At 37.6% G+C, this 26,395-nt stretch overlaps 1 protein-coding gene and 1 long non-coding RNA gene across 17 annotated transcripts in view; one reads left to right on the forward strand and one right to left on the reverse strand.

Moving 5' to 3' along the window:
• STAU2 (staufen double-stranded RNA binding protein 2) overlaps positions 1 to 26,395 on the forward strand; it is a 312,929-nt gene that overhangs the window by 97,160 nt on the left and 189,374 nt on the right. For all 15 annotated transcript variants that reach the window (XM_086695695.1, XM_086695693.1, XM_086695694.1 and 12 more), the window contains 3 exons: positions 18,448 to 18,607; positions 19,867 to 19,974; positions 22,374 to 22,586. In XM_086695695.1, coding sequence (XP_086551821.1) covers positions 18,448 to 18,607; positions 19,867 to 19,974; positions 22,374 to 22,586 — 481 coding nt within the window. The remainder of the gene's footprint in view (positions 1 to 18,447; positions 18,608 to 19,866; positions 19,975 to 22,373; positions 22,587 to 26,395) is intronic.
• LOC112859399 (uncharacterized) lies at positions 1,727 to 8,959 on the reverse strand. Of its 2 annotated transcripts, none has more exons than XR_003223511.2 (2): positions 8,795 to 8,959; positions 1,727 to 2,130 (listed from the first exon to the last, which is right to left on the reverse strand). It is a non-coding gene; the product is annotated as an uncharacterized LOC112859399 (long non-coding RNA). The 2 variants fall into 2 exon arrangements; XR_015246858.1 differs by having other exon boundaries at positions 8,851 to 8,953.

Raw genomic sequence — 26,395 nt, forward strand, 5'->3', positions numbered from 1 at the left:
CCTTTCTCTCTGCCCTTCCCTCACTCACACTTCTCTCTCTCTCTCTCAAAATAAATATACATTAAAAATAAATACAATAAATGTTTTGTAGTAGATTGAAAAGTAAGAAGTACTGTGGACAAATGGAAAGTAGAGTAGAAGAAAAAGGATGAAGATTACGGTTTTAAATAGGGAGATCTTATTGAAAAGGTGAGATTTGAGCAAGACTCTAAGGAGAGCAAGTGAGTTTTGAGAATGCTGTGGGAGAGGCAAGAGATTAGCCACTGCAAAGTCCCTAAGTGGAAACATGTCTGGTGAGTTTGAGGAGCAGGAAGGAGGCCAGTGTTGTTGGAGTGGAATAAGTGTTGAATGGTGTGATTGAAGTCATTGATACGGTGTGGAGCCAGACCTGTGTAAAGCTGTATTAGGCTGTTGGAAGGATGTTGTCTTTTATTCTGGATGAGATGTAGAAGCATTGCAGTTTTGAGCAAAACAGAGACATGATCAGACTTACATTTTGAAAGGCTCACTTTGGTGCTAAGAGAACAGTTAGGAGGTTATTATGATAATCCAGACTAGAGATGGAGCTATTTTGAATCTTTTGGGGCTTTTTGGCAACATAATTAGGTGAAAAATGATACCTTTTTGGCATTTTAATTTGTATTTCTTTATGAATCAAGTTGATCATCTTCTCTTGTATATATGAGTCATTTTTTCTGTGAGTTGTGAAGTTATAATTTTTGCTTATTTTTCTATTGATTTAACAGTCTTTTTCTCACAGATTTGTGTAAGTCAGCTGATTTTACTGTGTAGCCAAGGATGAACACTGTAGATTTAGTCTGTCCTCAGTATATCGTGCAGCTGCCTCAAGGTCATTGGTCATGCCAAACGTTGAAAAGTACCTGGAGCCAACGGTAACTAGGTGCATCCACTCTTAGCCTTTCCCCAGTCAGATCCCACATGCATCTGTTTACTTTTTTTTTTTTTTAACAAACTAACACAACATGTTTATTTGTGTACGAAGCATTTCCCCAACCTTTTAACATGAAATCACATCTATGTGATTAACATGTACGGCAGTATATCCCCAAAGTAATATGCATACCTGGATTAATTCTAGACATTTATGTAAAACAAATATGAAAATTTATACTTTAATAGTTATGGATTTGTTTAATTGTATAAAGATGACTTAAACATCAAATTTATCTTTTCACAGACATTGCTATATCTGAGACAGAGTTAAAAAGAATTTCATCTTGACCATCCTTTTATTTTGGACTCCCCCTGCTCCTGCAAACTAAGAGCCTGGTCCTTGCTGGTCCAGTCTTCCCCCTCCTAATCTCACTCTCGCATCGAGAGGGCCGTCGTAATGCAGTGTACCGGTAGTCAGTCTACCTTCATTTGCAGTCTGGCTCCACCTACACCAAGTTGTGTAACCTCTCTGTTCTTCAGTTTCCTCAGCTATAAAAATGGGAATAATAGCAGTATTTACCACTTAGGGCTACTGTGAGAATTCGATGAGTTGCTGTTTGTGCAGTACTGGAATATAGCAAGCTCAGTGTGAGCTGTTATTACTCTCTCAGTTCACAGCCATGAGTTGGACTCCTTTTAAGTGCTAGGTATCATGCCACATACAAGACACGAGGGCTACAGTGAATAAGACTCCCTTTTCCCCGTGCATGAGCAGAAAGCAGTCCCTTCACAGCCTTCCTAGAGCACTGCTCCCAGAATAGTATGTGAGTCATTTACTCTAAACTGTTTGCTTTATTAAAGAAAGTATATGGTCTAATACAACATTCACAGACATTTGCAGCGGGTCCTGCCTTTCTTAGACTCAGGAAGTAAAAGAATACCCTTATTTTGATTTTATTAGAATTACATTTTGATAAAACAAGAGCCAAATGACAACTAAGATTATAAGTTTAGCTCTTCATTTAGTTGACTTCATCGTAAGTTCACCAGCACTGAAGTGTTCAGTTTCTGGACAGAATTTCTTATGCATGTACGGAATGATTTTGCTTCCTGAGAGATCACCATGGTCATGCTCTTGTCAGTCTCGATCACTCTTCCTGCTTCGGCATTCTCAGGGTCTTGCAGTCTCAGGTTACATTGCAGATTTGTCTTCTTGTCTCAAAGAAGTGTCATCCTCTGCAAATAAGGTTGTAGAGTCTTATTTACAAGGCTTTCTTTTGTTCTCTTGAGTGACTTTTTAAGGAGAATAACAAAAAGAATAATAAAAATTTGCTCAAGATGCATTCTTACTTTACTCCCATGTGGGTCTCAAATTTTCGGAATTCTCTATGTTGCTTCCTCAAATACTTCTGGAGCCTTACACACACTAGGTTTGAATGACTTTTTTATTTTGCTTGACATCCTTTCTTTAAGAATATATGGAAGGCTTTCTCCAAATCAATAAAGGCAGCAAGAGGTTTTTTACTGTACTGAACTTACTAGTTGTCTACATATCTCATTTTAGAACAAAAATAAAACTATCTTGTGTTCTTACCTTCCCTAAATCCAAGTAAGTTCTTTATGCTGAGTTTCAGTAGTCTAATGTAATGTAATAAAACAATCTTAATATCATCAAGTATTTTTCACCCTTGTTTGCTTGCACACTTTTCTCTCTCTTTTTCTCATCTCTCCTCTCTCATTGAGATAAAAATAAGCAACTTCAACTGTCTCACTATTCTCTTTTACCTTTGGGTCAGGTTTAGAATCTTAGGCCGTGATGTTTGGACTGTGTAATTATCTCAGGTATTATTCTCATCATGGCTTATTGCTTTCGCAGTTCGAGTTTCCTGGGAGCTTATTATTCATTAATTTCCCAGGCTTTTTCTTGGCCTCAGTTAGCAGAACCTTGACCCACTTGTTTTCTTTATTTCCTTATTATTTGTTGCCATTCTCACATTCTCTGGTCAAGATGCACTTCTTCAAAGATAAATGACTTACTAGACACCTGCACTGTGGTTGACTGACAGGTCATAAAATAGTCTACAGAGATAGAACGTAACCTGAAACTGAAATAAATGTCCTTTAAGACATAAAGAGAATTTAAAAAGTTAAAGTTAACATTACTCATTATTTTACATTTAATTTATATAAAAGTTTATTTAGTTGGTTTATACTGGTTTTCTTTTTTAAAAATATTTATTTGGGGGGGAGCGCAGAGCTCATGTGCACACATGCGCACAGGGCAGAGAGGAGAGACAGAATCTAAAGCAAACTCCCCACTGTCAAGGCAGAGCCTAATGTGTGGCTTGAACTCACAAACCAGGAGATCATGACCTGGGCTGAGATCAAGAGTCCGACACTCAACTGACTGAGCCACCCAGTGGCCCCTTACTGGTTTTCTTGATATCTGAACTTATCAAGGTATTTTCTGAACACTGCCTGATCTTTTGCAGTGCGTTGGCTTCTTGAATGATTGATGAGCCAAATGTTAGTTTTCCTAGGGAGCATGAAGTGGTCTCTCTGGGGTGATATAAGCACTGACCACAAATGCCACCAAGCATGGCAATTGAAAGGCTAGGGATCGGCTAGCATTACTGTGGCCCTTTCCTGGACCTCTCCCAAGCAGACAGTAGTGGAGCTAGTGGCATTGCCCCTAGGTTTGAGGAGCTGGTAACAAAGCCCCTAGGTTCTTTACAGGGAATAATAAAAAGCAGGAGAGGTGCTGAAGCATCATGGAAACATTGTGGGATGTTTAAGAAGGATGATGGATTTGTTGCCAAGGAAGAAGGAAGGCAAACAATCAGGATTTCCTACTATGATCTGACACAGTGTATAACTTGTCCAGGTTTACACAGCCAGTGAAGGACTGAGCTGTCCCTCCAACCCATAATTATATGTTTTCCAGGCTTATGCTTTTTTTGCTGTGCTGTGCTAACTCATGTGAACATCTGCTCTTTGGGAATAATAGGATATCATGACAGACTTATTTAAGAATATTCTTAAGAGCTATTTTGCTCACTGGAAAGAATTTGCAGTGTGAGTAAAATGCATTCTCTAATTTATATTGTTAAGAGGAATCATAATCAGAGGTCAGAACTGTTAGCCTGTCATACTAAGTATTACTCAACCTATTTCCATGCATGGTAGTCAGACTGCCTGTCAGTGTCATGTTTTTACCAGTATTGTCTTGTTGCCATGATTTTGCCTCAGGTACAGGTATTTTGCCACAGGCAAAGACAAAGAGGTTTTGATGTTCTTAGCTTAGTGTACGTCCTGGAATAAGATAGTTCAGACTGACTTATTGATAAAAAGCATACCTAGATTATCTGCAGCAATACAGGAAAAGGAGAGCATAGATAATTGCAATCCAGATAGTATTCCCCAGAGGATTTGTGCAGGAAAAAAAAATAAATTACTTTAAATTACTTTAAATTACTTAGCATTACCTCAAAGTAATTGTAGTTAAAAAAGTAGAAGAGTTTTCTAAAAGTCCCAGGTACTCTTTTATTTTGGCAAAAGTTACTTTTTATACTGTAAAAGGATCCAGGTAGTTGATCAGGTCCTTTTCCCCATTTCTTTGAAAAGTAGTATTGAGTCAGTATTGGCTCCAAATGATCTGTATAATTCCAATTAATCGTCTGGTATGGATTATAATAAAATGTCAAGTGTATTACCAATAGCAGAAGGTATTTTTAAAATCCTTAAAAGAGGGGCGCCTGGGTGGCGCAGTCGGTTAAGCGTCCGACTTCAGCTCAGGTCACGATCTCACGGTCTGTGAGTTTGAGCCCCGTGTCAGGCTCTGGGCTGATGGCTCAGAGCCTGGAGCCTGTTTCCGATTCTGTCTCCCTCTCTCTCTGCCCCTCCCCCGTTCATGCTCTGTCTCTCTCTGTCCCAAAAAAAATAAATAAACATTAAAAAAAAAATTTAAAAAAAAAAGTCCTTAAAAGATGATTATCAATAATTTGAGACTACTTGTATCACTTGAATCTGACAGCATATTTCCATGTGGCAATTCTAGCTAATAAATTATGTTTGCACTCTCAGCTTCTATGGAAGTCACCCAAAATTCTGCATTTTAAAAAAATGATTGTGCGAATATGAAACAAATGATTACCCATTTGTTTAATCCATATGTTTAATTTTAATTGCAGGTGAGAGGATAAAATGTAGTTTATAAGTAATTAAGTGTATCTATTCCTTGGCACTTAGATGTTTAATTATGAATTTTATGATGTGTCGGAGCCAACATTTTCTTACAGAAATACAACTCAAGATTTAATATTGGGCAACAGTGGGAAAATGGGATTTAGTATGAAAATATTTGCTTTATGTAAACCTTTTTATGAATGTAGCTAATGCATAAGTGAAGTCAAGCTGTAAAAACAATTAGCTGGGAAAATGCCAAGTTAAGTTTTTTATATTCCAATGAATATCTGTTAACTACACATTATTTATGCAAATGTACGACTAGATTTACTTAGATTCAGGTAAAAAAGACTAAGTACTAGAAGTATGCAATAAGTATAATTACCATTTACATCTCCAAACAAAGCACATTAATCTTTCTGCAGCACCGCTGATGTAATGTCTCCTTACTTTTGGGAGTATTTGAAGTGGGCAAGCATCCAAAGTTGATAGTGAATTCTGATCAGCAAAGGCACTGGAATAGATGTCTGGGCTGGACATTGTAACAAAGCGAGCCATTTCTAAAGCTCTTAGAAGATTCTACACAATCATCCATTGGAATCTCTTATTCTAGACATTACCAAAAAACCAATTTATTCAAAAAGGGTGTGAAACTTCTCCTAAAAATATAATCTGATATATTTGTGGGTTTTTTTTTTTTTTTTCATTTAAACTTCTTAAAAGCATGTTCTTTGGGGCTTAAGTTAATGAGGAAACAGAGGATTTAAAATATTTTCTGGAACCATTTTGTTGTTGAAAAGACTTGACAGATTCTTTGCACTAGTTTTCAAAGAACATTCTCAGACAACCCGTAACCAAAGATGATCTATTGATAGAATTAGATAATGAGAATCTTCTTACAAGTCAAAGAAAAAATAAGCCATATTTTCTGTAGTTTTCTCCAAAAAGTTTTTTTTTAATCATTTGATCCCCTACACCCATAATTTCCTTAAATTTAGGACTCTGCCACTAGACTACTAGCACGTAGTATTTAGTGAAGACATATTAAAAACTTGAAATTTCTTTAAAACATTTTACTAATGTTTTTGTAGTTCACAGAGCACTTCATATGCACACACACATATATATCTAACTGAAAATACACAGATATACTAGGATATTTCATGAAAAACACAATAAATTTCCTTCTGGTTTGCCACTTGAATAAGGTTGAGAAAGTTGATACAGGCAAGATCTTTCATATCACTGATGAATCTTAGAGAAACTCAGACCTCTTTCCCAAAGTGCTTATAGATAGTTTTTGGAGCTTAAATCCAATTGCTCTAAAAATCTAAAGATATCTTCCTCTATCCACACCATCTCTCAGTGTTTATTTACTCCAAGTTTATAAAAATACTTGATAAACATTTTTAATTATATTTAAAAATGTTAAGTAATTTTTATTACATTCAAGATAAAAAACTTCTAGTAGATTAAAGTAACCTGTAGAATACACAGACTCTTAACTAAGGCATAATACCTAAAACAGCATATCCCAAGGTGTGTTTCATAGAATACACATGATAATTCACGTTACCAAAAATATTTAGGAAACACTGTATAGTATATTTCTGTCTTGAAGCATTGCAGTACAAGCAACATAAAGCCTATGAGAAGACAAATTCATTAATCTTGTATCTATATTAATAGATACCATGAAAATTAATCATGTCTGCAACACAAGAAGTTAGAAAAGGAATAACAAAGTAAGTCTGAAGGAGGAACATGAATGCATCAGTAGATTAATTAGAAAAACAGAAGACTAATAGAAGAAAACATGCAGAATCCAAGATCTTGTTCTTAGGAAGAACCAATATGTAATATAATCAATGTGAGCAAGTGTGAATGCAGAGCACAAATATGCAGAATGTAGTTGGACGGTGAGGGAAGCCTGGCGCCTAGGAAATGACGGTTCTCATAAAGGACTGTTGTGTTCAACTCAAGGAAGACTATTTCAGAATGAGGATAAACTGGGTGATTTTGTAGGAAAATATAAACTGCCAAAAAAGATCCATTGCTAGAAGTGAAAGGACAAGTAGTCAAATAGCCAGTTACCATTGCCTCCCCCTACCACCCTGAAGAAAAGCACTTGGCCTAGATGGTATCACAGAGAAATTTTATTGAACCTTTGAAAAATAGGAAACACATTATTTTGGGCAATCAAAACTAGCCTGTCTAGCTCAACAGTGCCAGCTAAGACAAAACAAAACACAACAAGAAAGGCTAGAACTTCAGACCAATATTCTTTATAAAATAGCAGTGGAAAAATCCTAATTGAAATATTGGCAAATAGAATTTGGCAGTTTATTGAAAGAATAACCACTGCAACCACGTGGGAATTATTCCAGGAATGAAAAATTATTTCACTATTAGAAATATGGTAATAAAATTCACTTTATTAAGAGATGAAAAGTAAAAATTGCTAACTACACAGGCTGAAAAGGTATCTGAAAATTCATTCTTGACTTTGAAAACAATGTTATGAATATTGAATACTTCTTCAACATGATAAACTATATACTCTGTTGATGCACACACACATACATGTACACATACACACACTCCCCTCCTATCCCAACCAAACCCAGTAGCCAGCCTTATGCTTAATGAGGGCATATTAGCCACATTTCCAGTAAAGTGAGAAGCAAGACAAAAGCATCCATTATCAACTGCTATTTAGTATTCTTTAAGGGGTGTGGCTCAATGCAGGGGAAAAAAAGAATAAAATTTGGAAAGAAATAGGAATAATTACTTTTCTTGGCAGAAAAAATATAATTGTTTATTTGTAAAATTGCAAGAGAATCAACTAAACGCCTACTAGAAGCATCAAGAGAATTCAGTAAAGGAGATGAGTGGCCAAGTTAGTATCCAGGAATCAAAGCCTTCATATTCACAAATGGGAAGGGGAGACGACCCACGGATCTTTAGCATGCGTGAAATCACTGAGGCTATTTGGTAATAATGTAGACTCCACCAAAGAGTCTGATTCAGTCAGCCTTGAATCTGGATGTTAACAGTGTTCTAGACCCCACCAGGAGGACTCTGATGGTCTTTTGTTTGTTTTTTGTTTTTTTAATATGAAATTTATTGTCAAATTGGTTTCCATACAACACCCAGTGCTCATCCCAAAAGATGCCTTTCTCAATACCCATCACCCACCCTCCCCTCCCTCCCACCCCCCATCAATCCTCAGTTTGTTCTCAGTTTTTAAGAGTCTCTTATGCTTCGGCTCTCTCCCTCTCTAACCTCTTTTTTTTTTTTTTTCTTCCCTTCCCCCATGGACTTCTGTTAAGTTTCTCTGATGGTCTTTGTGGGGGACCCACACTTTGAGAAATGCTACCCTGAGGAACCCACACCCATTCCTGTGCCATCACTCCTACCTTACTGTTAGCTTCCACACTGCTGTGTGTGGTACCAGTTATTTACCTGTCTCAGATGGTATGCTGCGGTACCCAGAGGAATACAGTGGCAGCATACAGTGGAAGGAGGGCCCCCTCCCCTCCAGGTTGCTCCTCCAAGGACCCTTCTGTACAGTTACAAAGTGGAAGCACTTTCAAAATTTCAAAACCGCTCTGCTTGTCAGCCACTCATGGGAGGCACTCTTTGCTGCTTCTGCTACAAGCCATCTATCCAGTGGGATGGCAGGAATTGGGGTGGGGGCACGGCCCACTGTTACCTGTGCTTCCCGAAGACATGAGCAGAGCCTCCAGGGGGGTTGCAGCCACTACTAACCTGCAGATTTCGTGGGGCTGTGTTTCCCTGGAGTTTCTCACTCATTCTCACCAGTCACTTGTTACTTAATTCTCATGTTCTCTAGTACCTCCCAGCTTGAACACTGCTTATCAAAACTAACTGGTTAAGTTCAATTCCTCTGACTCTGCACTTGTACCCAGGAAGCTACAGAAAAACAACTGTGCTGACTGGTCCCATCTTGAAATAGGGACCACAGTCCTTCAGTGGACTTCTAGCAGTGCCTGCAATCCTACTGTATTCTCCTAGGTGGTTCAGCCTCCTGTTTTCAGAGAGGAGTTACCCAGACTATGCAGTGGCCTGCCAGCCGCCTCTCTTTGGACAAACAGCAGCTAGAGACTTAATTTAATAAGTCAGACCATGTCACTCCCCTGCTGAAAACCCTCTCTGATGGCTTCAATCACATGTGGAATCGAATTCTGACTTACCTGCCTGGCTACTTTTCAGACCTAGTTTCCTACCACTCACCCCTTGACTCATTGCCATCCAGGTACGAGAACACTTCCTGTTTTTAAAAAATGGCTGTATGTTACCTCTGCAGGGCCTTGGCACTTGCTATCTCATTTGCTTGGAACATTTTTTTTCCTCCAGGCATTCATATGCCTGGAATTCTCCCTCCATTCACCTCTTTATTCAAATGTCACTTCCTAAAGGCTCTCTTACTACTCTGTTCTCTTACTTTACTTTTCTTCTAACCCATCTTATCAGTTGCTACTGTTTTATTTGTTGATTGTCTCCTGAGGGCAGTCTACCATCCCTAGGGATTAAAACAGTCCCTGGCATGAATTAGGCCCTTGATAAATATTTGTTAAATTAATTTAATTCACATAGCCCCTGGCAGTCAAGCAAGGGCAGGAAGAAGACCAGGTCATTAATTTCTAAGAGTGCAAAAGGGAGGGATGCTGCTTGTGCCCTCCCCCAATTGGATAGGCTCATTTCTGGGAGTCTGCCAGGACTGTAAATAGGAGTAGGTGAAATCACCTAGGAAGACTCTTCCTGAGAAGATTGGATGCAAGGGTGAGTCAAGATTTTTTAAAAAACTTTTTTTATTGAGGTAAAATGCACAATAATGTAAACATCATTTTTACTATTTTCAATTATACAATTCTGTATGCTATGAATCAGTACATTCACATTGTTGTACAACCACCACCACTGTCTAATTCCAGGACATTTCATCACCCTTAAAAGAAAACTCATGCCCATTAACAGTTACTCCCCCTTTTCTCTCTTCACAGCCCCCGCAACCACTAATCTGCTTTGGTCTCTGGATCTGCCTATTCTGGACATTTCATCTAAATGGAATTATGCAATATGTAGCCTTTTGTGTCTAGCTTTCATTTAGCCTGTTTTTAAAGTTCATCTACATTATATCCATGTATCAGTACTTATTCCTTTGTATGGCTCTATAGTACTCCATTGTATGGATATACTGCATTTAGTTAACTGATCTATTGATTGATGGACTTTTGGTTTATTTCCACCTTTTGGCTATTATGGATAATGCTGTGAACATTTGTGTATACATTTTTGTTTTTGTTTTCAAAGAGGGCACAAGTGAGCGAGGGGCAGAGAGAGGGAGAGAGAAGTGGGGTTCACCCAAAGCGGGGCTCATGCTCACTCGAAGTGGGGCTCTTGCTCACCCAAAGTGGAGCTTGAGCTCACCCAGTGTGGGGCTCACACTTAGGAACTGCCAGATCATGACCTGAGCTGAAGTCAGATGCTTAACCAACTCAGCTACTCAGGCGTTCCTGTTTCAATGCAGTTTTAAATTTCAGTTTTCTAAAAAAAAATTTTAATGTTGACTTATTTTGAAGAGACAGAAACAGAGCATGAGTCGGGGAGGGGCAGAGGTCTCGAGAGGGAGACACAGAACCCGAAGCAGGCTCCAGACTCTGAGCTGTCAGCACAGAGCCCGATGTGGGGCTCGAACTAACGGACCACAAGATCATGACCCGAGCTGAAGTCGGATGCTTAACCGACTCAGCCACCCAGGCGCCCCTAAATTTCAGTTTATATATATCTAGGAATGAAATTGCTTGGTCAAATGGCAATTCTGTTTAAATTTTTAAGGAACTGCCAAACTTTTCCACAGTGGCTGCCCGACTATAGCCATTCTAGTGGGTGTGAAGTACTATGTCATTGTGGTTTTGGTTTGCATTTCCCTGATGGAACATCAGCTTTTAAGCATGAGCTTCAAAAACGTTAAGAGAAGAGACAAAGAATGAGAGAGAGTAGTAAGACTGCAGCCAGCATGGTTTCCTGGACTTACTGTGCTCCCCCAAATTCTCTTTGGTAACCAATGTGACCATTGGTCTCTGAGGTCTAATTTGACTTAAATTGCCTTAAGTGCCAAGTCTGGCAGGACTTCTCCATAGTTTATAGTTAGTACCTCTGCAGTGTATGGTGTTCATTTTATCTAGTTCATTCAGAGACAGCATCGTGTAGAGGCTAAGATCATGGGCTCTGGTGTGAGATTACTTGGGCCTGGGGGGGGTGGCCTTGGGCAAATGAAATATCTCTTCCTCATTTCCTTCTGTGTAAAATGAAGTTGGGGTTGTTATGGTGACTGAGATTAGTATGTATAGTGCTTGGAAGAGTGCCTGACACGTATTGACTGCTTTGTATATTTTTGTTGTAATCATGATAATGGTGATGATGATTTATCTCGCTATTCATGTAGGGAAGGGGAAGAATAGGTTTATGCTGGATCCAAGTGTAGGATTTAGAGTGGTGATTGTGTATTTACAAAATGGGGCTCTTTGATAACATGCTATGCTTTCCATGGTCTTATTGTGGTACTAGCATCAGTAACACAGTACACATTATTTACCCTTGTGGATTATATTCTGTGTTCCACAAGTCACTCTGCTAATTTATCAAATTTACATTTGGAACACAGATTTACCTTTATTTGGATTGGGACTAGACTTATTTCAGTTAAACATTTTTTTTTTGTTTGTTTTTTGGTTTATACTCTAGTACAGCCGTATTATTAAAAAAAAATTGAAATTACGAAAGAGAACATCATTTGTAATTCCATCACTTCAAGGCATCCTGTCCCAGTTTTTAGTACATATCTTTCTGTATTTTCCCCTAGGCATTTTAGACATCATTATAATAATTCTACAAATAGAATAGACTATCCTTACCCTCCTTTAAAGCTTATTTTCAGCTGCCCTGTGAATCTTTTTTAATAGGTCCTAATTTTTGAAATTCCTCAAGACTTAACATTTAGATCCCATAAGAGATATATTTTCAAAATTTATAGATGTGAATAGAGAAAGAACCTTCTCCTATCTAGACATTTTATATACATACAAGCTTGAAAGTGGGCCAAGGACTATTTTATGGCTTTATGATAAAACCTATTATTTTTCTATAGCAAGTAAAAGAATGCTTAGCAGTGCCAAAATGCATACAAAGAGTCAAAATAATCAACATGTCATTTGAATTCTAAGTTTTGGCTGTTAGAGGTCTTTAAACATAGATTCTGCACATATTTTACAGATAAGTAAACTGAGATAGAAAGATTAAGTGACATTTCTGCTTTCAGTCAATGTTAGAAATAAACACAGAAATCAAACGCCTCTCCTTATTAGATGAGAAGATAACATGTTCATGTATTTCAGGACATAAACCTGTAGAGGAGATATGAACACTTAAGCTGGGTTGAGATTTATGAATAATGCTATCAAATAAAATGAGGCAATTATTTCTCAATTTTTAAAAGTTCTCATGTTATTTGGAATATGTCTTTCTCACCTTGTAAAAATGATACTTAGGAGAGTAGACATGTTAGAAAAAAAAGCAGTCACTGAATGGTAGGGGAGGACACATGGATTTTAGTTGTTTAGACTCATACAAGAGGAGTCTACAAAGAGAGCATTAATGAAGTAACTTTAGGCAGGAAGGCAAGGATATGTGATATGGAAACTTCTTATAACTGACAGTCAAATAGAAGTATACGAATAAAATTATGTATATTCTTATAAGAATACTTACATAAGAATGTAAAATCTTCTCTTAACTCAAAAATCAAAACCAAAACTCTATAAGGAATGTCAGACAGTGTTAATTCAAAGGAACCAAATATACATCCTGTCTTTACTGCTGTATTGTGATGTCTTGAAGATAGGCCAAATCTAAAGACTTTTTTGGGATTTAAAGAAAGGGAAGCTTTTATTTTATTTTATTTTATTTTATTTTATTTTATTTTATTTTATTTATTTTTGCTTTTATTTTATTTTATTTGAAATTTTATTTGTTTAGTTTTTATAAGACTTCCAGCAGACAGAGGGCAAAGAGGCATGGGGGAAAAGGCCTTACAAGCAGCCTTTATAAAACTTAGACCATTAGGACTGTAACACTCGATGCTCATTATTCTGACTTTTCAGTTTGATGGTTACTTGATTGTGTCTCTTTTTTGATCCTGCTTGGCTTGACATACCATAAAAACCTAGGATTTCATTATGGAGCTCTGTTTGTTTCAGTGGCTATTTAGTAAATTGCTTCTGAAGTCTACTAGTGGACCTTAGGTTTAGACGGAACTTGTATTAGGTTCTTTAGCTTACCAAGGACATAACAAATTTCGTAAACGAATGTGAACACAAAAATAGAAGAGGATAAAGCAGATTTTTGGGAGATGACTTAAGAGTTTCCTGAGTCTTGAGCTCTGAAGTTAGATAGACTTCAGTTTGATTGCTCACAACCATGTTGGGGATATTTGTTAGCTCTCATGGTGATCATGGGGGCATCTGTCTCACCTGGCCGCTGTGAGGTTAAGTGAGAGACATATATAGGAAACCTAACCATGATGCTACAGGAATGTGTGTGGTCGTTTGCTTGCGTGGAGTTTGAAGTAATCAAATCACGTATGCTGTATTGTGAGCTGTGGTGATATCGTGGAGCAGTGGTTCTCAGACTCTTAGTATGAAAGATTTACCAGGGAATCTTGTTAAAGTGAAGCTTCTTGTTCCATCCCCAGAGACTGATTCAGCAGATCAGGATTGGAGCACAGGAATGGGCATTTTTAAAAATTTTTTTTTTTTCAACGTTTATTTATTTTTGGGACAGAGAGAGACAGAGCATGAACGGGGGAGGGGCAGAGAGAGAGGGAGACACAGAATCGGAAACAGGCTCCAGGCTCTGAGCCATCAGCCCAGAGCCCGACGCGGGGCTCGAACTCACGGACCGCGAGATCGTGACCTGGCTGAAGTCGGACGCTTAACCGACTGCGCCACCCAGGCGCCCCAGGAATGGGCATTTTTAATAGGCACTGAGGGTAATTCTGATGAGTGGGATCACACTTCACAAGTATTTTGGAGGCTGTGGGTAGAAGCCATTTGACCCTGAAACTTTAATAGCCTGGATGAGTGAGTTTTCATGGCTCATTTTTTAATAACAGTCACTATGCAAATATAAACATTGCAAATCACTATGCAAATATAAACATTTAGAATAAAAATTCTAATTGAGAAAAATCATTTAAGAATAGCAATGTAAGATTTCATAAATATCTACTAATTTTTAGAAATGTGTACATCACTTGTTAAAAGCACTTTACCTAGAATGAGCTTAATGTTTGAAATAAATAGAAAAAGAAATTCTACTTAGAACATATCAAGCTTCAAGTTTAATAAACTCTGAATGTTCCTTTAGTAAAGGAAACAGGTATTTAGAGACCTGGACCTAACATACAAGGAGACTTTCTGCATCATTTCTACCATAATTCAGTCTGGGTGCCATTATTGAGGGCATTCTGGTTAATTTTAATTGTCACCATGATACGAGGAGATGTGATATATAAGGTAATCAAACCATGCGGGGTAGAATATTAAGAATCATTGTTAAGTAAGAGGATGGAATGAAACTAGAACAAAACAAGTCAGGCATTTACTCTTGGTATTTCCTGTTGTTAGTGCTAGGATAGTTTACTTTTTATGTTAAAATACAGCAAACCTGATTTCTTCTCTGATAGTTACACAATATAATATACATATACATATGTATCCACATGCATACACATGTACATATATAGAGCCATATTTGATGGCCACAAAGGAAGAGGCCCCAAGGGCTCTTTAGTGTGCAATTAATATTTTGGTCAGAAAATCAGCAGATTGTTTCAGTATGGTTATGTGTTATGACATCATATTCCAGTAAAGTCATAATGAACAGAAATTTTGTTTGTCTCTGTGGCAAACCGAAATGAGTTTTGTAATTGTCAGCAGGCCTTAGTGATTATAGTGGCGCCCACTCCCTCTACTGTAGTTAAAGGTCTGTTAGCATTCCAGTTGTGGACCTCTGTTTTCAGAAGTGTATAATTAATTGTAAACATTTGCTCTATGGTGAAAGCTTGCCATGTAAGATCTCAGTACAGGAGTCAATTTCTGATTTCAGGTTGTCTGTTTTAAAGTTTTATAGTGGAACCAGTTAAAAATATCCATGAAATACTGTGTAGGTGGAAAACTGAATTTTGTGGTGTACACAATGAAGATAACCTGCATTTATTTTGTTAGTCTTTTAAGATCTATGCAGTAAGGGTATCTAAAACAATAGGAAAATGCACTTCAGGAATGCAGTGAGAGATTGTGTACCCCAGTATACTAGTTCTGTAATCGAAGAGCAAAACAGATTGTGGTTTTTGATGCTTCGTCTTAGCATATGAAGAGTATTTTACTGTAAGTGATCTTTTTCTTCCTTTAACTTTTTTTATATTTGCCTGTTTAAAATGAGAACCTATGACATAATGAAAACACATTTAAAATACTTTATCTTAAAACAAAATAATAGAAAACTGTGGCCAAGAAAATTGACTTTAAGAATTTAAAACAGCGACCATTTCTTTTTTTCCTACTCTGGATTTCTCCACTGCAGTTGACAATATTGATTTCCCTGACATTGTGTCGTAATTTCTTTCCTAACTCTGACCCCCTTTTCGTCTCCTTCACTGCTGTCTATTGTTTCCCCTGCCTTTTGATCACGGGCCTCAATCAGATCCCAGCCTTAGGCTCTCCTTTTCGGTTCCTTTACACTTACCCTTTCCAGGTGCTGACCCACTCACATGGTTTCAGTTATTGTCTCCCAGAACTTCATCTTCAGGGCTGATGTCCCTTTCTGGTCCTTTACCTTCTGTAAGCCTTCGCTAATTAGTGCCATCTGCCTGCCGAATTCTTCTATGACAGGCTCTGTGCAGTTTATCTCAGGCTGAATATAGAACCCCGCTCTTCAGATGTCCAGTAATCATCCCAAACGTAGTAGGACTTCAGTTGGACTTCTCTTTGCTTTGAAACAGACATTTTTCAGCACCGGACTGATTTTAACTTAATTTTTTTGACATCATGTTGTAAATCCACCACTCCCATCAAAATCAATCCTTTTACTTTTACTGAATTGCCCAATTCAGTGGTATTAGTTCTCAGTCATCATTTCACTTGGTCTATGAGTATAATTCGCCACAATTGCCCCCTCCCTCCTCCTAGATCTACTTTTTCCCATTTAACTTTCAGGAAGGACCCTGTGCTTGCCTGTTCTTCTTCCTGTCACTCCTTCCCAGAGTTCTCACTGTCCTGTGGCTTTAAATTCCATCTATATATTGATGACTTTCAAATTTTATCTTCACCTTGGACCTCTTTCCTAGAGTCCAGACTTAGAGTCCAGACTTGATGTTCATTTGACATCTCCACTTAAGATGTCTAAGCAGGCTGAGTGATTTAATATCCCCCAACCAGAGCGGCTGATACACACCCCCAACAAACCTGTTCCTTCTCCAGTCTTTGCTGACTCAGTGTACAGGTACTCTATCTTCCACTTGTTCAGCTCAGAAGCCCTGGGGTCATCCTTGACTCCTCTTTCATATTCCATAACTAATCCTTTGGTAAACCCAGCCAGCTCTGCTTTTGAAATTTGTTCAGAATTGAACTGTTTCTCATTACTTGGACTGCTGCTACCCTAGTAGGTGCCTGTTGCTGTTCCCTTGTGATACTGCAGTAGTCTCCTGATAGATCTCCTTGCTTCCGTCATCATCCCCTACTGTTCTCAGCATAATCGTTAGGTGATCCCTCCAAAATGCAAGTCACGTATGTTACTTCTCTTCCAAACCTTCTAGTGGCTGGCCATTTCACTCAGGGTAAAAGTTGGATCTTTACAATAACTTTTATGTAAGGCACTAAGGAATCTGGCTACCTCTTTTCCTTTCTTAGCTTTCCTTTTCTCACTTCCTCAACTGTAGCCAGATAAGCGTCTTCTGAGTTAATTGAACATACTTGGCACACTGCTGCCCCAGGACCTTTGCACTTGCTGTTTTCTCTGCCTCACATGCACTGTTCCAGATATCTGGGTGTTGCCTCCCTCAGTTATTTTAGGTCTTTACACAATTGTCATATTCTCAATGAGACCCTCCTTGGCCACCCTAAAACCTACCTCCCGAACACTTCTGAACCTTTCCTTCTTTTTCTGTTTAACTTAGATCTCTAACATTTTAGATACTCTGCATATTACTTTAGTTACTATCTGTCTTACCCAGTACAATGTGTTTTTGTTCATTGTCATACTCCCTTGTCAAATAGAATGTCCTCCACAAATAATTGTTGAATTAGTGTATTTTATTGCATATCCTCTTAATTTTTTCTTCTTAATTCCTTCTAGGTTTGTTCTTTCCTCACTCAGCCCTTTTATCGCCTCATATCTTCATCACTGGTGCTATCTAGTTGTGACTCCTTACTTCAGTTTTGTTAAACGCGAACCTGCTAAAATTTCTCTCTTTAAATACGTTTTATTATTACACTGCTTATCTGCTTAAGTATTAGCTTACCTCCCCATTCTTTCTTATGTTCGATCTGATCTTACTACTTGGCAAAGTACTCACTCCTTTGGAATGGAGCTGTAGCTCTATCTCTCTGCCCCTCCCATGTCTAGTCATAACTCTTCTGCTGAAGGCACAGAAATCTGCGTCCTGTCCCCTGAATGGGCTTGCTTGTCTCCTGCCTCTGTTGCGAGTCTCCTCCTTCAGCACAGACCATTTGGCTTGTTTCTGTCAAAATCTGACTGAAAACTGGGGCGCCTGGGTGGCTCAGTCGGTTAGGCATCCGACTTCAGCTCAGGTCATGATCTCATGGTCCATGAGTTCAAGCCCCGTGTCGGGCTCTGTGCTGACAGCTCAGGGCCTGGAGCCTGCTTTGGATTCTGTGTTTCCCTCTCTCTCTTCCCCTCCCCCACTCATGCTCTGTCTGTCTGTCTCTCTCTCTCTCCCTAAAAAATAAACATTAAAAAAAAATCTGACTGAAAACTTCTTACTAGAAGTCTTCTGTGATATAATTGAATAAATTTTACTATATTAATTTATGTTTCACATTGTTTTCTCTAATATGTTTTTCATGGAGATAGATACCTGTAGATATATTGAGTCATATTTTATCTTTTATAAATACATTTGTGAGGTTAAAACTTTACTGGGGTTAATAAGAGGGTATATAGTACATTATATGGTTGGTATCAGTTTCAAGAAAACAAATCTTATTGATGATTATAGAATGATTTTATTGAACAAACATTAATATTTTTATTTTCTTATTTTAGGTATCATTGCCCAATGCCCAAGATCTTTTATGTTCAGCTGACTGTAGGAAACAATGAATTTTTTGGGGAAGGAAAGACTCGACAAGCTGCTAGACACAATGCTGCAATGAAAGCCCTTCAAGCACTGCAGAATGAGCCTATTCCAGAAAAATCACCTCAGGTATGTTACTGCTACATGTGACTGTCTCTTCCTTATCATTCCCTGGTGAGATTATTAACAAGACAAACAAATGCTTTTTTATAAATAAAAGAAATCCTCTCCTCTGATAGGAAAGAATATTAGAATGGTGGCCTGCTACGATCTGCCTCTCAGATTACGTGCCTCCTGCACTAAGCTCATGTGTTCCTGCTAGGATGACCTTACCTTGGAGAACTTTGGTTCACCCACAGAGTTCACTTCTGAGGCAACACAGGATTTAAGGATATGAACAAGGATGGGAAATAGCATTCATTTACCTTAGATTTAATGCTATGTTTACTGAGTATAGAATACACTGTGTTAATCTAGAGTCAAGGAATTTAAAGTGGAAGAGATTAGTGTGGATTTTTTTCAGTCCCACTTTATTTTACAGACCAGGATATTGAGGCTGATCCTGAGTAATTTCACCCATTCCATGGCTTTGGCGACTCTCTCTGTTGATTTCAAAATAGTATCTCCAGCCCAGACATGTCTTATAAGATACCTTGTTATTGAGCTGTCCACTTAGTTATTGCAAACCGTACTGTTCAACCCCTGCAGATGCCCTGCCATCAAACCCCCTGTCCTTCCCCTTTGAGATTCATCTTAGTTAATGGCCGACGTAGGTGTTTTTCTCCTTGTACACTTTCATCATGACTCTAACCTCTGTGCTTATCTGTTTTTACACCACATCGTAAGTTTCTCAATAGCAGGGATACTGTTTCTTGATCTTTTTATCTCTGAGACTTACCCTGTGTTCAGCATATATGAAGCCCTCCAGAAGTATGTGTTAAAGAAGTGAATAACTAAATTGGTGCCAGAACCAAAGAGCTCCAGAATCCTGGTTTACATCCTGTACTCCTTCTACAATTCAGTGTTTACAGAAAATTAAATAGCATTAGAATATCGGGGATATTCTAATGGCTGGGGGATACAGATCTCTAAAGAAAAGTGAGTCTGGGGACATAGTATAAACTCAAATTTGTATACGGTTGAGTAAAATTTTTCCACGCTCAACATTTATTCTTCCACTTTGAGGGGGGGAAAAACCCTAAAAATTAAATTACAAAAAGCCTCACAACAAAGCCTACAACTACTCTTGTTACATAGGAATCCACAAGATACAGTCTCTGGTTTCTTTTTTCTTATTGTATTTCAGATAGGCCCTCTTTATTGTAGAATGTATGTAACAGTTTGCTACAAAGCGGGTTTTCATTGCCATCCTGTATTTTGTGATTTAGAATGGTGAATCCGGAAAAGAAATGGATGATGACAAAGATGCAAACAAATCTGAGATCAGCTTAGTGTTTGAAATTGCTCTGAAGCGAAATATGCCCGTCAGTTTTGAGGTAAGTGCTCAGTAGAGATCTTTCATGTCTCTCCCCCTGCTCCTCACTTTTTAAAATAAACGAACAAATAAATTGGCTGGCATACTAATCTCCTGAAAGAGTTCAGGTGCTTTCTTATGCTCTCACTGTCTATCATGAAATCATATAGGCCCTGGAGAAAGTAGAATATACTTTCTATACTTACTATATACTTACTATAATATACTTACTAGAATATCATGGATTCCTGCGGATCTCTTTGGCTTTGCTGTATTAAACTTTTTGTATGTACATATATAAATATACTTATATTTTTGTATATATATATGTAAGCATATATATGTGTGTATATATATACACATATATATATATAATTTGTAGATTTGTAGTATGCTATAGGGTTTAGTGTTTTTGGTAGGATCAAATTGAAAGTATTCAAGTTAATGTTTTGTGACACGTATATATGGATATCTAAATTCTTCTAAATTTGTGGAACCAAAATAGGTTTAAATTTAACTTTTACCAATAAGTCACAAACAAGTAATTAGCAGCTCTCTACGTTACCGCCAGATAAACATGTCACAAAATATTTATAAAAATCATGTGACATATAAAAGGGAAAAAATTTTAAATCATTGTAATACCTTCTTTATTGAGGGGTCATTAATTTTGTAACTCAAATATCTAGAAAATAGACAAAACCTAGGAAATAAGCTAAAACAGTTGTAGAGTTTCCTCCTTCAAACTGTGTGGAGTTCACCTACTAGAAAGGTCCCACATTTTATTCACTGTCAAGATCAACTGACCTCGACTGAGAACCTGTCTTTTTAGACACAATCCTCATAAAGTTGGGTTATATGATTTCTTAGTCTCTAGCAGATTAAAAGCAGAATGAGGAAGGCAGGAATAGAATGTACTTGACGGCCTGTTGGTCCTAGCAAGAAATGATAGGGAAAATGTACTATCAAAAGTAATTACATATACTCAAAAATTGTTGGAGCATGGGCCTTTTAATTTTTTTTTTTTTCAACGTTTATTTATTTTTGGGACAGAGAGAGACAGAGCATGAACGGGGGAGGGGCAGAGAGAGAGGGAGACACAGAATCGGAAACAGGCTCCAGGCTCCGAGCCATCAGCCCAGAGCCTGACGCGGGGCTCGAACTCACGGAGCGCGAGATCGTGACCTGGCTGAAGTCGGACGCTTAACCGACTACGCCACCCAGGCGCCCCAAGCATGGGCCTTTTAAAGGCTACAATGAATAGGAATAGTTTTATAAGTCTTAGAATTCCTTGAAAGCATCAATACATTATAGTATAGAATATTTGGTGTTCATAATGATCTAATGTGAACAATAAAAAGGTCAAATATTTAGTATTCTGTTAAGTTGGTAAAATGTGTACTTTTTTTTCTAATTGAGGAGGGTGCCCATCAAAGTTATTAAAATAAACAGTTTTAGTGTTTCAACTAGTAAGGTTAAATTACATGGATAGTATGCTTCTCATAAGTTTCTTAACCCCAGTAATGTTGGATTATTGAGATACTGTGTTGTTTTCCTTTTCCTAATTGGTATTATTAGAAGACAAAATTTTAATGTAAAGTTACATGGTAAACTATTTAACTAAATAGGGTTTCTTTTATGAAAGGTCCGAATTTTGAAGGAGACTAAACTTTTTAGCATTTGGGTTTTGTAGAGCACCTTTCCTCCAAAAACTGGAATATTTTAAAGAGCACATTAATACAGGGTTTAGGAATGCTCATTCATAGCTGGCAGATCCATAATCCATTACTCTAGAAACATAGGTATTTTTTATGGTATGTCTACTTACCTTTTTAAGATCATGTCACAGAGAGTAAACATTCCTTTCTATAAAACAGCCTTTGAGGTCTCCATCAAAAATAGGTTATTTTCACCCAAAAGTTATTTTTGAGAGGCTTCCGCTTGTAGGATGCTTTATGGGCTAGAGAACTCCAGTAAGAAATAGTCCTTGGACTTCAGTAACTTATTCTTACAGAGGAGAAATTAGATATTTACACAGTTATATACAAACTATTATTCTGGATGGTCTGTGTAGCTAATCCAATATGGTATGTTTTATGTTCTTAATTTTCTGTTCCATAAGAAACTGGGTCACCATAATTAGAATTGCCTATTTTAAGCTAGTAAAATACAAATTCTGAGTGTGAATTGAATGTATTTATTTAGATTTTTGTTCTTTCAACTTCATTTTATTAAGCAGCATAAGTATCAAAAAATGAATGGTCCCTATATAATGTCTATATAACTTTATTAAAGAAATCTATAATTTTGGCATAATTTTTTGTGATTTCAATTTTGATTATGATACGAGTATTTAAAAGATGCATGAGATGATAACACTACTTAAGAGCCTATATTCAATAGTTTACTTATATTTAATAGGTTATTAAAGAAAGTGGACCACCACATATGAAAAGCTTTGTTACTAGGGTGTCAGTAGGAGAGTTCTCCGCGGAAGGAGAGGGAAATAGCAAAAAACTCTCCAAGAAGCGTGCTGCAACCACCGTCCTACAGGAGCTTAAGAAACTCCCGCCTCTTCCTGTGGTTGAAAAGCCAAAATTATTTTTTAAAAAACGCCCTAAAACAATAGTAAAGGTAAGTGTGTGCTTGTGAACATTAGTCAGGTTTACTATATAAATATTATGGTAACTATAGATAAAAATTTTTCCGTAGGGCAGGCACCTAAATGTATGGATTATATACAATCCCAGAGTTACCGGTGGTCTTGGACTATAAATTAATAACATTCTATTTTGTTTAAAAATTCTTTTTACTGTTCATTCTTTTATTTTGAGAGTGCGAGAGAGTGCATATGTGATCAGAGTGGGGGGGGGAGGGATCAGAGAGAGAGAGAGAATACCAAGCAGGCTCCACACCATCACCATCGAGCCTGATGTGGGGCTTGAACTCACCAACTGTTAGATCACAACCTGAGCCAAAATCAAGAGTCGTATGCTTAACGACTGAGCCACCCAGCACCCTTGTTTTGCTTTTAGACACTTATATACCTGTGTTTGTTCATCCTAAAACAGTACCTTCCATATTTCTAGTTTTTATGGTTTAAAAAAATACTTTCTCATTCATGGTCACCATGTGATTCTCATCAGGACTGTGTAAGGTAGATGACGTTACCCCTCCTTTTACAGTAAGGTTTCATGAAACATGCGTGCTCAAAGAATTTGCTCGCTTTTATTCACCTCACGTGTGGGACAACTTGAAGGACTCTGTTTTCCAACCCAACGTTCTTTCTGCACACAACACTGTAATGTAGTAACTTGTTGGGCTCTCATGAAATGATGATGGGTTACAGAGTAATAATCATATGAGTCATACTAATGCTGGTGACAGTGGCAGCAGCTGGTAGGTATAAAGCACCGTGTGCAGCCAGCTTTGTCCCAGCACTTCGTGTGCTTTATCACATTTGATGCTCGCGGCAGCCCTGCGAGGTAGACGGTACTATTTTATTTCTGTACTTTCAGGCATGTAGAGCTTGGCCAAAGAAGAAAACAGAGCACACACTTTTGCAAGATGCTGTGACTCTTTCTTTTACTGGAGCAGGTTTTTCTGTTTACATTAACAACAACAACCCAAAAAGGAATGAGCTGAGTCGGCACTGAGTACAGGACACTGCCCATGAGTGCGCACTGTGTATGGGATGAACGAGCTAGCCTTCTGTGTACAGAGAGAGCCTTCAGTTGCCAGCATGTCACTTGCCAGCTCAGTGTCACTTCTCTAGCAGACTTTGGGTTAGCTATACGAATCAAGGGTTACAAAAACACGGGTTTGAACCACATGGGTCCATTTATATGCAAATTTTTCTGTAAATACAGTATTATAATTGTATTTTTTCCTTATAATTTTCTTTTTCTTTTTTTTTCCTTATGATTTTCTTTTTCTTTTTTTTTTTTTTAAACAGAGCTTTTTTTTTTTTAATTTTTTTTTTTAACGTTTATTTATTTTTGAGACAGGGAGAGACAGAGCATGAACAGGGGAGGGCCAGAGAGAGGCAGACACAGAATCCGAAGCAGGCTCCAGTCTCTGAGCTGTCAGCACAGAGCCCGACGCGGGGCTTGAACTCACGGACCGTGAGATCATGACCTGAGCCGAAGTCGGCCGCCTAACCGACTGAGCCACCCAGGCGCCCCCCCTTATGATTTTCTTAATAACATTTCCTTTTTTAGTGTAAGAATACACTATATAATACATAAAACATACAAAATATGTGTTCATTCACTGTTTCTGTTATTAGTAAGGCTTCTGCTCAGTCGTTGGCTAGTTAGTAGTTAAGTAGTTAACCATTACCAGTTAAGTCTTGGGGGAATCAAAACACAAAAACAAAGTTATACACAGATTTTTGACTGAGTGGGGCATTGCCCCCCCCCCCCCCCCCCCACACACACACCTTGTTCAGGGATCAACTGTACGTTTTATCTGTGACGAACCTCTTTTGTTTAGATTGTACTATGGTTCAACTGGTATTTTTATAGGTTTTCTGTATTTTGTAGCTTTGCTTTATTTAAAAGTACATGCATACATATTCACATAAGTAAGTAACTACATAAACATGTGTTCTTAATGAATACTATCATTATGACAAGGTGTAGGTTATGTATTCCTTGAAATAGCATTCTACATGGTATGTAAAGTAGACTAAAAATAAATGGCAAATAGATACACCTATGAGTTCTAGTGGTTCTGAGGGCTGGCTTTCATTCATATGCTCTAACCACATGGTTAGGGTGTAGGATAATGGTTGTTTATTTTTTTTTTGTTTTGTTTTTTTTAGCATTTAAGTGGGTTTTTGATTGAAATACATTTGACATATAACATTGTGTAAATTTAAGGTGCACAACCTGTTGATTTGATATATTTATATATTATAATTGTCATTGTAGGGATAATTAGCACCTATATCATACCACATAATTATCATTTCTTTTTAGGAGTTGGAATAATTAAGATCTAGTCTGTTAGCAAGTCTGATCATTCTAATCCAACATTGTTGTCTTTTTCACTCTACTGTACATTAGGTCTGCAGAACTTAGTTACTACTTGTTGCAAATTTGCACCCTTAAACAACATCTCTCCTATCCCCCTACTTCCCAGACCCTGTAACCACCATTTTCCTCTCTGTTTTTATGAGTTTGGCTTTTTTAGACTCCACGTATAAGTGAGACATAGAGTATTTAGGATAATGGTTTTAAGAACAGAACGTTTGGATTCAGTTTTGAGTGTGAATCCCTGTGACCTGAGCAAGTAACCTAACTTTTCTAATCTTACATTTTGTTTTTTATAAAGTAGGAATAATAATTGAACTAGTTTCATGGGATTGTTATGTGTTAACTGAGATAATACACAGAATGTATTAGTAATTATTATTAAGTATTTATTAACAATACAAATAAAAAGTGCTCAATAAAGATTATTGTTATTCTATACCTGTCTATTCACATTTTAGATGTATGTGAATATATCTATGGTCTGTTTTCTGAAATATTTTTTAAGCATTTTTATCATTGGGGTGCCTGGGTGGCTCAGTCTGTTGAGCGTCTGACTTCAGCTCAGGTCATGATCTCACAGCTCATGAGTTCGAGCCCCATGTCAGGCTCTGTGCTGACAGTTCAGAGCCTGGAATCTGCTTCGGATTCTGTGTGTCTTTCTCTGCCCCTAACCCACTCGCATTCTGTCTCTGTCTGTCTCAAAAATAAATAAACATTAAAAAAAATTTTTTTTAAAAGAATTTTTATTATTGAGGTATAGTAGAAATACAGTGACATACTTGTGTCTGGAGTACAATATGTTGACTCAGCAGTTCTACACATTACTGAGAGCTCACCACGATAAGTGTAGTTGCTATCTGTCACCATTTGTTATTATATTATTGGCTGTATTCTCTATGCTGTACTTTTTATCCCTGTGATTTATTTATTTTGTAATTAGAAGTTTGTACCTTTTAATCCCATTCACCTATTTCACTCATCCCCCTCCCCCCTGCCAACCACCAGTTTGTTCTATGTATTAGTGAGTCTGTTTGTATTTTTTTGTCTTAAATCTTTTTATGTATAAAATCTATAGCTCTTCCACGATGGAAGAACAGTGCTCTACATCAGAATGGTAGTACAAAACTGGTCACAATAATTTCCATCGAATTTATTAAACTAAATCTAATCTTAATAAGTTATGAATAATGAGCCATTAGGCTAGAAAAGATCTATACTTTTTTTTTTAATGTTTATTTTTTGGGAGAGAGACAGACAGAGCGTGAGCTGGGGAGGGGCAGAGAGAGAGGGAGACACAGAATCTGAAGTAGGGTCCAGGCTCTGAGCTGTCAGCACAGAGCCCGATGCGGGGCTCGAACTCACAGACCACAAGATCATGACCTGAGCCGAAGTCGGACACTCAAC

This window comes from Puma concolor, chromosome F2, assembly GCF_028749965.1.
Source record: "Puma concolor isolate L17-30 chromosome F2, mPumCon1.1.hap2, whole genome shotgun sequence".
NCBI lineage: Eukaryota > Metazoa > Chordata > Mammalia > Carnivora > Felidae > Puma > Puma concolor.